The 13,770-nt window shown below is 53.4% G+C and overlaps 1 protein-coding gene across 3 annotated transcripts in view; it reads right to left on the reverse strand.

The window, feature by feature from the left end:
- Positions 1 to 11: 11 nt before the first annotated feature.
- LHPP (phospholysine phosphohistidine inorganic pyrophosphate phosphatase) overlaps positions 12 to 13,770 on the reverse strand; it is a 107,623-nt gene continuing 93,864 nt past the window's right edge. The window contains exon 7 of one of the 3 annotated variants that reach the window (XM_026065590.1): positions 12 to 440. In XM_026065590.1, coding sequence (XP_025921375.1) covers positions 344 to 440 — 97 coding nt within the window. In that variant the 3' untranslated portion in view covers positions 12 to 343. The other 2 variants (XM_026065585.1, XM_026065591.1) reach the window with 2 other exon arrangements.

The following is a 13,770-nucleotide window of genomic DNA, read 5'->3' on the forward strand; positions in this document are numbered from 1 at the left end:
GCCCCGGCGGAGCGCAGGCCGCAGAGCCCCGCGCCGCCCAGCCCTCCCCGCGCCGCCCAGGCCCGGCTGCTTTGCTCCTGCCGGGTGGGAGAGACCGAAAACTCAGAAAGTGCAYGGGAGACACCAAGTTCGTCTTCCCCTTGCTAAGGTTAGTATCTCACTTTAGGTCCTGTATGGGAAACGGTTAGAACCGCGGGCATTTTTAGCCCCGGGAAGGGCTGCAGGCTGCTCCGTTACAAGGCGATGGAGAGAGGAGGATGAATCCAGGAGCGGCGGGAGCRGCGTGCCGGGCGGATTGCACGCGCGGCCCCGGCGCGGCGCCGCTAACCCTTCCGCGACGCCGTCACTCGTGCAGCTGCTGGAGGATGAGGTCGACTGCCTCGGCGAGGTTGTTCACGTAGGCGTCGGGCTTCACCCGGGGGTGGTTTTCGTCGCCAGGCCTGCAGGGGAGACAGAGGGCAAGGCTGAGAAGAGCGGAGCGAGCTTCCACCGACCGGACGCGCGGGTACGAACGAGGCCGGGCAAGCACGAAGCGAGCGGATCCCCACGGGCGCCCACGTGTCTCATCCCCAGCTGCGCGCCACGCCGGCTGGTTGGGACAAGGCCGAAGGAACCGCGTGGTTTCCGGGTCCCTCGGTGACCGCTAAGGGCACACGCCGGCCTCCTACTCCTGGTGCTCCCAGGGCTGGGACCGCCCAAAGCAGGGCACCGGGACGGGGACTCCGGCCAACAGCTCTGCTTCCTGCGGCTGGCGAGGTTTTCTAGCCTAGCAAAGCTCACCTACTTCATCAGCTGTTTTATTCCAAACATCATTCATCCTCTGCGGCCCAAGATGATGCTCAGCTCCCGTTTCAGTGCTAAAAAGCTGGAGGTTCAAAGCGCCTCCAAAGGACCACCACCGCCTCTGCTGTGCAACGGGAGAAACGGCATCACGAAGAGCGCAGCCGAGGCGCTCTGCAGGCCGAAGGCACTGAGGTGCTCTGCCAGCCTCAGAGCCGAGCGCGTCAGCTCCGGGGACGCACGCTCGCCCCTCCTGGAGCCTGGGTCTCGGCGTCTTTCCTTTACCCAGGCCTGCGCTGGCTGGTAGATCCCATATACCTGCGTAACTGGGCTACTTGATGGGGCAGAACTTTGCAATACCTTGTATGGAACATGATCTACATAATTAACTAACTAATGCAAGTTAATGCACCGCATTTTACRTGGCACTTCCATTCAGGCAATAGTAATAGCTGAGAGGAATCTCCAAGAAGACATTTCACTGCAAGCCTAGGAAGTTGTGCAAATAATTATTCTCCCATGTTTTTTCTCCAGAAATAAGTAAGGAAAATAAGAATTCACTTCTGACCTAGGGACAGGAAAGGTCTGCACGTAGCTTTCGTTAACRAGAAGGCTCTGTCAGGGCTTAATTTTGCAAAACCCCCGTCTTCTTGTAAATCTAGTGTCACTGCGTAGCCATGCGGAGCTGTCAGACACCCCGCGCCACAAGCCGCCGGGCCGCAGCAGAGCGGCGGGCAGCCGCGGTCACCGGCGGTTTCGCCGAAGACGCTGGCCTAGCCAGGCGCAGATGCACCAGCCTGTGTTACTGAGTCAGCAGTATTGCTGCCGGGACAGACAGACAGACAGACAGACAGACACAGCGGAGGCAGGAACAGCCCAGTTTAGATCTTCCTGTCGATGTCTCCAAAGCTCGTGGCGCTAGCATGGCTGCTGGGCTGAGAGAGCCAGCAGCTGTTGAACAGAAAACATATGTGTTTTATGCGCTTAATGGCTTTCCTTTGGGAGAGAGATGAGAGCCCTAACGTCTAGCTCCCACCTCTCGGTCCCTGCAAAGGGCACGACTCCATTTAGTAAGAGCTATTTTCTCAGCGGGGAGGACGCACTTCCCATTGGATGCACGGGAGGCAGAGAGATTATTAGTAGTATTTACAGTCTGCAGAATTTGGTGAGTACTTGTCTGTACAAGTACCAAACTCCTCCCGTTCCTGCCCCAAAGCTCCCCAGGGCTATTTCCCTTCTGCTCATCTTTCACATCTCTTCACTTCTGAGCGTGTGAGCTCCTCGCGCYGGCAGAGCCTCTTCCAGGAGCCCAAGCTGCTCCACATCTTACTCGTGGGAAAGCTGCAAAGTCCAGTATGCAACTGGGAACACAGGGAAAGACGCTGCTATTCCCTTTGCCTTGTGACACCTACAAAGCGGTGTCCGGCACAGAGAAAATGGCCTTGGGAAACACACCGTACTTTCGTGCTGGCTGTCATAAAAGCATCTTATTTCAAACGTGGAAGGCTATTTCGTGGTTCCTTATTTAATTCTCCAAGTTCTAGCTTGTTACAGGGCTACGGTGCAACAAGAACAGTAATTATGATGATTTTCAGGTTTTCCTCAACCAGAGAAGCATTTACGTTGCTGAAGGTAAAGCAGCTTAGAAAATACAAAAGAGAAAAACCTTTAAATGTAAAGCAAATAAAAATTCAATACATATCCATCCTTTATGCGGCAGTTGTTGCTCATACCCTGATTTAACCAAGAGGTTTTTACAAACACAGAAATACCTTTTGTGGGGGGGTTATGGTAAAAATAGTATTTTTTGGCAGTAATTCTTAATTTGAGTGGGCATCCAAAAGAAGTAATGAGCCAAATTTCTTTCCATTTTACACCCTGAAAGGAAAAACGTTTCCTTCCTACCRTATAAATTAAGAGAACGTTTTAAGAACCGCTTGAGAGGAAAGCTTCTRCAAGAGCTTTTCAGTCACACAGCCCTCTGATCTACGAAGAGATTTCGCAGTTGATATCCGTATTAGCAATACAGCAGTCAACCYGTACCAGCTTCTTAAAGCCAGAGGCGAAGGCAATACCGTGCACRCACTTCACGCGCGCTGGGGAAGGGGTGGGCATCTACCCGGGAACAAAGCAGACTCGGGACTCAGGCTCAGATAGCGCAACRCTTCCTAGGAATACTCTGCAGGTGGAGGTCAGGCAATTCACGGATGTTGCYGGTGTCTAAGGACGTTGCAGTCCACCTGAGCAGACTGTACATCAGCTCCAGGCAGCTCCTCCAGCACAGTGGGACTGTCGATGCCGCAGACCCTCCGATCCAGCCATGGCTGGACACCCCCAATCCTGGAGCCCCCCGACGACGAGCTGCGTGCAGAGACGGTCTCAAACGTTACCCAGTCTCCCCAGGAGTGTCTGAAGACCCTCTGCGCTGGACTGCAGCTACGTCACCRTGCTGGGCCACCACTATTACTTGCTAAAGGCTAATTGCGTTGAGCAGGCGCAGGAACSTACGCGTGCCGTCAGACAGCGTGTTCAAGACACAACTGTCCTTTCCATAGGCAGCGAGGGGGCGAGCACGCCTGACTGCTCCCCCGGTCGGTCGAACCACACGGTATGAGCTCAGCACTGCCATCCCACACACCGCAGAGGAACTCCACGTTCATTTTTGCCCAGTCATCCAAATGACCTGCAATCGCAACGCACAGACTGACCAGCCGTGAGCTCGTGGCTCGGCTGAGGTCCTCGGGACGCTCGTGCCAGCTCCCGTGGAGCTCAGGTGTTACCTCCAGAGGTCTTGTCCTCACACGGACGCCCGGTCCCAACCTGGGGCAGCGCTGACGGAGGGAAGCCAGGTCTCCCCCAGGTCTAGTTGACCAAGGTGGAAAGCGCAGGCAACGTTTTCTAAGCGGTCTGCTCCCTGCCCTTCACGGCGAGCCTGCGGGCTGTCCATTCGTGTGCTGAGCCCTGCGAGAAYGCCTGCCACCGGCTTGCCACTTCCATCCTCCTGCAGGGCAAGTACACGCACCGCAGGGTTTAACAGGYATACACAGAATTTCGAGCGGGAAAATCGGGAGGAGGTAAGACATGGCCTGGGGCATCCATGACACAGAGTAGTGCGAGCTCCTGCGGCCAGCTTGGACAYGGCTTCATCTGCCGCACTCCTGTTATTCAGCCGAAACTCATTATTTATCTTCTACTTTACAGCCTGATACTCCAGAGGGTTACAAATGGGAACCCTAAAATACTCTTTTGCTACACATTTTGCAAACAGATGGCCTCTCTTACAATGCACGAGTTTCAATATTTTTAATAATATGTTACCGGCATTATCCAGAAGAAAACGAGAGAAATATGTAGCCCTTATGCAGCAGACGTTTCCCATTAAAGTAAATGGGATTTAAGCAGAACCCAGCAGCTGAGCAGGTGCCTTACCTGCGCGGCTGAACGAGGCCGGCACGACTTGCCCATYGTGGACAAGCCCCTATTTCCTTCTCTACAAGCGTGCAGCTCCCCCCGGGGACACCGGCTGTGGGACACAGCGTTGGCAGGACAGAAGCAATCACTGCCCCTGGGCCAGAAAGTTTATTTACTTTTCAACTCATTTTACTTTTGAGACATGTCTCATATCATATGTCTTAGATTACATATGCTGGTCTCTGCTAAGTGGGGGGAAATGTAATAAATAAACCGGTCTGGACTGCACGGCAAAGCCGAGCGCTGAAATAAAACAAACCTTCCTGCTCTCTGGCCTTCTCCTAAGGCTCTGCCGAGAAGCTTTTATTCCTGTCAGTACCGCTCCAAGAAGCGTTTCATGTGGCCACTTCTTTTGTCTTGCAGAATGCTTTGTAAATCACGGAGCTACACACAAACAGCCAAGTAATGGCTTTTTTATCCTAGTTCAGCGTTGCACTTTCAAGCATCTGTCAAAAGGACACTGCAGGCAGTAATTCCCAAACGCTAACRCCAAGAAGCAACACTCCAGAAGCACCGGCGTCCTTTAGGAGCCCCAGGCCCGGTTCTGGACACGCGGCAGGAAGACAGGGCTGCGCTGCGAAATCACCAGGCCCCGGCGTGCAGCGTGAGCACCAGCGGCCCCGGCGCAGGCCTCCTCGGAAGTCTCCAGCTCTTCGAACGCTCTCAGGCCATGATGTCAAACGCGTGCAGAGAGCACAAACCCAGAAGAAAGCATGTCACAGCCACCCCCCACCTCCCCAGAAATACGAGGAATGAGCCCCCTTCTGCACAACAGGCAAGTGGCCAGGCAACTTCACGCTCTGGCTGTTGTTCCCGGGAATCGAGGACCTTGGTTCTGCGTGAACCTCTCTCCGAGGGGCTGCCGACTTCTTCCCAGGAGAAAACTCCAGTTACGAAGGGTTTTAAGGTATTCTGAGAGGAGCACTGTGCTGAAACATCAGGTATTAGAGCTTAAAGGAGCGGACCTGTAGTTAGGACAACTGSGAAGAGAAAAACCCCGATCGCAGTCCCGATTCCCTGGCTGCTGGTGCGCTTCACGCAGCACAAAACCAGCAGGAATCGCAGGGGATGGGGCAGGGCCCTGGCTCCCTTTTTTCTCTCCTTCTTACATAAAATGCAGGCACCTAAGTCAGCACAGTGAATGGCACTTCTGGAGCCGGGCACTAAGGACTGGGCATTGCTTCAGCGACCGTCCTGGTGCCTAAGCATCTCCCTGGACAGGGTCACTGGGGACAGGTGAAAACTTTGGCCAAGAGCACTTCTTGCTCTCACACTTTCAGCTTCTTTTCTCTTTCAGGGACAATGACTTTTTTTGCATTTATGAAAATCTGCACTATTATTACAGACATCAAAACAAATGGTCACAAAACTCAAAGTGGAGATTGTCATTTAGTGCATTTCTTGAAAATAAAAAAAATCTAAAAATATGTTTAATTTGCAGGTCAGTTTAAGAATAAAGTTACATGGAGCTAACTTTGAAATAAACTCCTTCCGATTCTTTATGTGGGACTCTGGTTGCAGAGAAAGAACATAAATCAAAATGACAGAAAATTTTATTCTGTAGCTGAATATTGAGCTGTCAGCAGTCTTGGCCAGCACACAAAATTGCCTGAGAAAAATCAGCTACAGCCTTGGGAAACACTCTCCTTAGTTAAGCAAGAATTCTTAGGAGTGATTTAGCTCCACAGCCTAGCTCCATACACAAGGAAATGGGTCTAGCCCAGGTTGGTCATGATTGCCTACTGCTCGCGACGTGAAACGAGTTTGTGGTGGCACTCCAATTCTGCGTCAGCTCTGTGGCCACCCTGCTGGCAAACGGAGTGGTCAGGGAAAGACCTGAGTGAGCGCAGGGACCGAACTGCCCTCTGACACCGAAGGTGGCCCTTCTGGGTCCCAGCTGCACGGTCTGCCTGTTCTCAAACCGCAGAGAGGAAATCTTTCGCAACACTGCAATTTCAGGACCTCCTGGCGCCCTCTTTTCTTCCCTTGAAAGAAGACCCACGCCGAGGTCTCCTCTGCAAGGAGCAGCACCAGCTCCGCGCTACGCTCAGACACCCCAGGCACCACTGACGAGCGCTGCAGAAGCAGCAGTCTCACGTCCCTTCCATAAAGGTCTGATTTTACCTCCGGAGGTAAGTCCAGCATAGAAGAGGCCACAGGCCCAACAGACAGTCTAACACCCCCAGGATCAGTGATGAAGCAGAAGGTCCCCTTCAGACGCCAGGCTGCGCGGAGCCTGCCGTCCGCCCTGCCGGGATCACCACCCTTTCGCCCAAACCATCGGGGCGGCCCGCGTGCTCTCAGGCTCTCGCTGAAGCCAACTCTGACCAGCTGACCAGCGCTGTTGGGTTCCTGGGCTTGGCCAGGGCCATCAGCGCCGTCCAACGCAACGCGTGCCACCTAGCCCAGCGCGGGACGGGCTAGTGCCGTCCCCAGGCCTGGTGGTCCCAGAGGTGCCACGTGTACGGCAGTGTCCAACCACCGTACCACGCGGGGAGACGCAGTGGGGGAGCACGGCACTGTACAAGATCTGCGAGAGCTCTGCCTGACTGGGAGAGACAGGGTCGGGTCTGCGTGGGATAAACCCAGGTACGTGTCCGGGCAGGTTATCACAGCTGAGAACAGCTTTGGAGAAGCTTTTGTTTCAGTAACATTTGGGGAGGAAGCACTGGCTCCAGGCTGTTCTCAGGAAGAGCAACATTCTGTGTGTGCAGGCGGCTCTTGCCAAGCCTCGTGCTGCGCTGCGAGGGCTCAGCGACACGCGGCCCTGTGCCTGACCCCCTGTCCAGAAGCTGAAAGGAAACCCCAGAGAATAAGTGCTTTAAAAGAAAAAGCAATCCAAAATGATCGGTACATTACAACACGTTGAAGATATGCAGTATCTTTAGCATGATGCAACCTGGCAAGAGGTCTCGAGGCTTGGTAGTTACTCACGTCCATCAAATCATCCTCAGGAGATGACTAAACATCCTCTTCTCCCAGGGACTATTTGTCACTGTCAGYGCTGCAGAAGTTCAGCAGCTATCTATAGCACCACGTCCTGGGAGCCAGCTCCTCCGCCCAGACCGAACTGGTTAGTTTGGACCAATGCTTGAATGTGAGACATCAAGGAAGCAGCAGAGTGCTGCGGGAAGCCGCCTCTGTGATTTTAACTCTTCACTCGGTCACTCGATACGAAAAGCTCTAGCATGGCGTGAGGGCTGCTGGTGAGCAGAAAGAGACGGCTTCTTTCTGGGGAAGCATAAACCCAAATCCCAGGTCATGAGGGGTAGTGAAAAATCACAGCTTGCGCAAGAGGAAGAATATTCACCTACTGTCTGGACCAAATTTCCACTCGGAAATCTGTTCTGACAAGCTAAATTCCCTRTCTACACTCAGCTATGGAGAACGTTCTTGAATTGCCCTGAACTGCTACGTAGTCTCCTGTGCCCGGCTAACAGCTGCGATGGTTCACCCAGATATGGTGGCAGATCTGGGATGGATCCAGTGATCTAAACAGGTTTTGCATCTTACTTTGCAAGGACAACTAGGAGTTTTTAAAGTAAATGAAGCTAAATGAATACATACTGAAGAGAGTGCTGCTAGGGACAGCGTAAAAGGATGCCCCTAAGAACATTAACTGCTTTTCACTCCCAGGCACAATCTCTCCCATCGGCTGGGATTTGGGGATGTGGGAACCTGCGCTCCTGCCTGTGTGGGCCGGGGTGGGCATCAGCTGTTGCTGGCAGCCTTCACTAACAGAACTGCTGCAAGGAAATGTTTCTCAGCAAAGARTTTGGGCTGCAGCATGTTTGTGAGCTAAAACAGGCTGACAGGATCACGGAGGTATTTTGAGAAGCTGATAGCCAAACTCCTCAATGGGAGCAACAAGTGGGTGTTTTCAGTCTGCGTACAAAACGCTCACGTAATGCTGCACTAGCAAATCCGGCACGCCAATCGCAGCGACTTTCGAAGGGCCTTGTTTGCGCTCGTTTCCAACAAAATATATGGAGAGCAAAAAGGGAACACTGAATTACTGCGTGGACAAGATATGAAAGGTTTAACAGATCCAAGCATAAATGGAGGTAGTCGACACGGACTGTCATGGCCACAGGGATGGAGGCAGCTCCGTAACTGAGATCAGCCTGAGACCTGCAGGAACTTGACTTCAGAGAACAGAAGCAGAGGGTGATTGATCATCACCCCGTCAGTCCCGCAGCCTTCTGCAGAGCCCTTTGAAAAGAGGGGTGTGGAGGCAAAACAACGCGCAGGGCCAAAGCAAGGCACGGAAGTTGATTTGAAGAAGACGGATGATCTCACATTCCCCGGCACAAGGCTGCAGTCATCTGGCAAACCTGCTCTGCTACAATGCTCTGTGCCCCCCTCTCRCTGACCTTCTGAAAACCACCCCACCTCCCGGGCCGCTACAAGGGACCTCTTTGTGCCACAACACCAAATTCCCCCCAACTCCCTAATTAAACAGGATACACTCCTGCTGCATAAAATCAGATAGAAAAGATTAAAACCATTGCTCCTGACAACGTATTCTTCAGGGGCTCTTACCACGGCTGTAAAATACGTGAGACAGAGTTTAACGAGATTTTCTTTCGGAGGAATGTAAACAGACACTGTTAACCTTTGCTAGCCTCTTTGGACAGATGCAGTAATTTTCCTCAGTGCTACAAGTGAAGCCCTCTTTTTGTTAAACGTGCAATTTAATCAGTCCAGCACTGAAAGGCCAAATAAATCACGCAGACTGTCAGCACGCTGATGTGCGGTTACTACATGCCTGCACAGCGCGTTTCCTGAAGGTACGATGAGAGACGGAGCAGCACCGCAGCCACCTAACCGAGTGCACGCCGKTTTGGATCAGGTCTCACAAAGCACGTCGTTTTATCGGTAAAGTGTCGGGACGAGGACTCGCAGGTGTCTCAAAACTTACAGAAAAAAGAAAACCCAAACTTTTATCTCTCTGGAGGTGGGCACCTTCGGCGAAAGCTGCTCGCTGCGCGCAGGGCAGCTGAGGAAGCCTCCTGCCGGGCTGCCGAAGCCTGTGSCTCCGGGACGCGATCTCCTTGTCCCACCGTGCCCGCCACGGCCAGCACGCTGGCAGGAGCGCCGCGAGAGCAAACCTGCGTCAGGGACTTGCAGCCACCTCCGTTCTCTTCCCTCGCCTCCCAGAGCGGCGCACAGAGCTAATTGCGTTTAATTGCAACTCATTTAAATTCAAGCATCCACAAACAGGTAGGAATTAACAGCCAAATTGTTTGCTAACATCGAAGGGAAGCCTGTGGGCTTGCCTCTTAACTGTTCCGTTTTATGGTAAACAGCTACTGCTTTAACCGAGCTGAGAAGACCAGGAGACCGGCTTAGGCACACCACTTCTCCAGGCAGCGTACCTCAACACGGGGGAACACAGTGAGATTGAGGGGATAGGGAGCTATCTTCCCACATAAATTACCTTAAAAAAAAAGGCTTGGCAAATGCGAGGCAGCATTACCTAGATCTTTGTTCTTCTGCATTTCAATGCACTTACTTCCTGGTGTGAACACTTGTACTTTTTAAATGTACACGTGTTGAGAAGTTAATGAGCGTGTTGCGGCAATTTGTTTGTTTCTAATCGGTTGGCTGCACGGCGATGCTGTAAGTGATGAGCTCAGATGTGCAAACCTAGAAAAATTCGTGTGAAGGAGGACGCTGACAGTACAAGCAAAACGTGAAGAAGGGGTGGCGGAGCCTCGGGTCCGCTCCTGCCTGGAGCACGCTGCCTTCCCAGCCATCCCASCAGACCGCCTTTTCTCAGCGCTGCGCAGCAAACGCAGCGTCCTGCCACCGCTCCGTGCGGCGCTGGCCATACGGCCGCGCTCATCGCAGCCCCTGCGCTAGCAAACGCAGATATTCGCCCTCCTCAGCCGCAGAAGTACCACTAGCAACGCCGAGAGCTTCCCCTTCTTCCAGCTGCGTACACCAGCACGTCCCAGTTCCCCTCTGGGTCTCCAGTCTCGCTCGAGGTAGCAAGCAACGGCGTCTCTTTTCTGCGTGCGGAACGAGGGAAAGCTACTGCTAGCGAGGCACACGAAGGAAGGGTTTCGCTGGCCGGCCGGCCGAACGCCTCTGCCGGAGACACGGCACCAGCGCCGCTGCCCATCTGCCTTCACAGAAGGCTGCCTGCACGGCACCAAAAGCATTCGCAGCGCAGAGATTTCATGCAGGAAACWGCATCAAGGGAGCAAGAAGGAGATGGGAAGATGGTGACGCTGCAAAGTACTAGCGAACTGCAGTCCATAATTGCAGGCTATAATTAGTTCAGGGAGAATGAATGGGACTTTGTAAAAATGAAGAAGTAAAAAGAGCAGAGGTGACCAAGACAGGTCAGAAACGGAGGTTGTTGGTGGCAAGCTTCAGYGGACATTATAGCTAACATCTGGGAGATGGTCAGCACAACGTCCTAAAGGACAGCCCTTGGAGACCGCTACGGAGAAAACTTTGCGCTCCCTGAACTGAGTTAYAGCACGTAAACATCCACTCCTTCGAGCTTTGCACTATCAGTGCTTTTCACCTGCCTGAGAGGAGGGGTGAGCAGCTTACAGAGAATAGCTGGGGCATATCACCAAAAGCTGCCCGGCAGACAGCGAGCTAACCGGAGGCAACTGTGCAGCTGAAAACCATGGCTAATATACTTCCCATCTGTGCACTTCAGATCTCTGAGGTGAAAAGCTGTAACACAAATATTGCATGAACGCAGCCTGCACACAGCACTCTATTTCCAGACATGACCTTTATTCTGCTGGAAGTAAGTTATCCCTTGAATAATCCCAATTCTCTGATATTTTCGATTTCTGTAGATTGCATTGTACCACCCAGCCTTTGAATATACAATATTGAGGAAGCAGATGACGCAGGCAGCTGTTTTCCCCCACCCATCCCTATTTATTTTCTCTCTCAGGAAATACAGCACATGTGAATATGCCAGATTAAGAGCTTTGAAGACTAAAAGTCCTGCAAGTCTCCATATGGGCTGTGGATAGGGCACATACAGATGCCATACAGGCTTCTCCAGACTCCTCTATCAGCACAGCATGGTTTTGGAAAGGCATTTCCCCAAAACTGTGGGGTTGCATTATCACACAGAGCAGGATGAGAGGCCGAGCCCCAACTTGTGTGTGGAGAAGGTCTTCTTGGAGCCATGTGAAGAACAAGCCCTGAGCCTCCTCTTCCAGGAGGTACCAGTGAGGCAACCCACCGCCGTCCTGAAGCGAAGGCTACAGCCGACTGTCGCAGCTCTGTAGCGACCGAGTTTGCTGCGGGGAACGCCAGCCGGGACTGCTGCGGGGGGCTGTGGGTGGCAACACTGCGGCTTACCCACACAACGGACATGACTTGTGTGCCKGAAATAACAGCTGCCTTCCTGGACCGTCCGGGGAGCACTGAGATCATGCAGATGCCTACAGCTGGCCTGTCGAAAGCAGCACGCACGTATGTCATTTGCAGAAGAAATTACTAACCTCTTAGGCAGATCCTGCCCAGCTCCTCAGCAGCTGGAAGAATATCAGCCTGGGAAGTGCCAGGAGGGGTTGGGAGGCCGGGGGCTGAGCGACCTGTCCTGGCTAGTGATGCAATGTTGTCTCCCACCGTTGTCCCAAACCCCACATGCCCCCGAGGCCTGCAGCTCAGTTCCCTGGGCAGAGCGCAGTGCCTGCCCCATGCCGACGGAGACAGGAGCGTGCGACCTGCCGGACGGCCGGGACCCTGGGGTGCTCGTGCTTCCGCACCTGGCAGTGGCCACCTTGAGGACCAAGGGGAAGGCTTTCACGTGGAGCAGCCTCTGGGCGCTGCTGGTGTGCAGACCCGCTGCAGGTARCTGCGGCCAACGCCTTTGTCGTCACTGGAATCGAAGGCAAATGAGCGCACGAAGTCAGGGATAACTCAGGCATTCGTCCATATACTTGCCTAACTGAGAAACAGGCATGAAACGTAGTACTGTGATGGGGAAATGTGATGCTAAGTGCTGCTGTAAGGAACGCTATTATTAGCTAAATGTTTTCATGTAATTGCATCAGAGCACGATATTTTGTTAGAACTGACTTCTTTGCCCCCACCTCCAAAACCCCTCATGCAAAAATGCACTGTAAGGTCAAGCTGGCTCGAACAAATATTTAAATAAGCAGACCACCGGTGTTCAGGCATCTGAACAACAACTTCCTTTGCTGAAACTGAAGAGCTTTCTCATTTTGTAAAGCAAAAGCAGTTCAGTGGGGGAGCCACATGTCAGAAGTGTTGGAGTGGAGCATTAGAGGAGGAGCAGGAGCAGGTTCTGGGACTGGGACTGGCTCCTGCCTGCCTGCCCACCTGCCCTCAGAGCAGCACACGTGGCCTGGGGACAGGAAGATCTGAAACTCGGTGGCCATCAGACGATGAGCCACTCAACCAGCCCAAAGGCACCTGCAGAGGGTCTAATGTTCCTTCCAGCAAGGTGGCTTTAAGAGACAAACCGCTAGTGAACCCGAAAAGGAGGAGAGAGCAACTTCTCTGAGCTGGTGGCTGAGTTCCTGACAAATGACATCTTTTATCTGTCTGAGGCTGGGACCTGCTGTGGCCCTGTCCTCCCCTGAATCCACAGGTTTGCCATCACTGCAAAATCAGTGTAACACAGTGTCACACAAAAATCAGTCTTGCTCGGTGCTTGGGATGATGGATATTTGATCAAACTTCTCAGAGAAGACTTGGATAGAAGGAGGTTGCTATAATCGTGATTGCCTGCCTTAGCCTCATGGACGCAATTTTAATTCATTTCATGGGGTGAGGACACATCTGCGCAGAGAAGCGTTGGTCATATTTGTGCAACGCACTCTGTTAGGCCAAGTGATACAGCCAGAGGAAACGGATAAACTCCCGAGAACACAAACCCTTTGTCTGGTTTAAAATAGCAGCAAACTTCCAGGCTGAACGCGAGCTGCGATTTACTGCTCGGAGCTCAGCTCSATCACCTCCGTCGGGCCATCCGAACAGCTGTGCTGAGGGACGCCGGCAACGTGACCCCGCTTGCTAACCCGTACGCAGCACCGCGCTTTGTGAACCCTTCCAAGGAYGCCGCACTGAACGCGAGCGACGCGAGGGCCTCCCGCAGACTGCCGGAGCGTCCGAACGAGGGACGCGCGCCGTGGCCGTATGCACTAAACCCCGGGAGTGCCAGCACGCTGGGGTCACGTGAGCACGCCTGTAAGACTTTGCCTAAGCAGCCCTTGCTCATTAGCAGGCGTTGGGAGCCATCGTTGGCGGCGCGCGCTCGTTCGGTCCTGCCCGGGGAAGGGAGCCGGCAAGGCCCGAGCTACAAAAGCCGGCTTTGTTTGCGCCCCGCTCCTCACCGGGGACTTGCTGCCAGGCACAACAGTGCTTCCGAACTYGCACTGCAAACCGGAACGGTGAAGCCTATGCCTGGCTATAACGAAACATGGAAGCTGTTGTACCAGTTAGTGGGCTCCTTCTGCCCCCGACAATCCGGGACCGCGTGTTATYCCTGCCGGCGAGAGCAGTGCTGCG

This window comes from Apteryx rowi, unplaced genomic scaffold (assembly GCF_003343035.1).
Source record: "Apteryx rowi isolate R43461 unplaced genomic scaffold, aptRow1 scaffold_23, whole genome shotgun sequence".
In the NCBI taxonomy this organism is placed as follows: domain Eukaryota; kingdom Metazoa; phylum Chordata; class Aves; order Apterygiformes; family Apterygidae; genus Apteryx; species Apteryx rowi.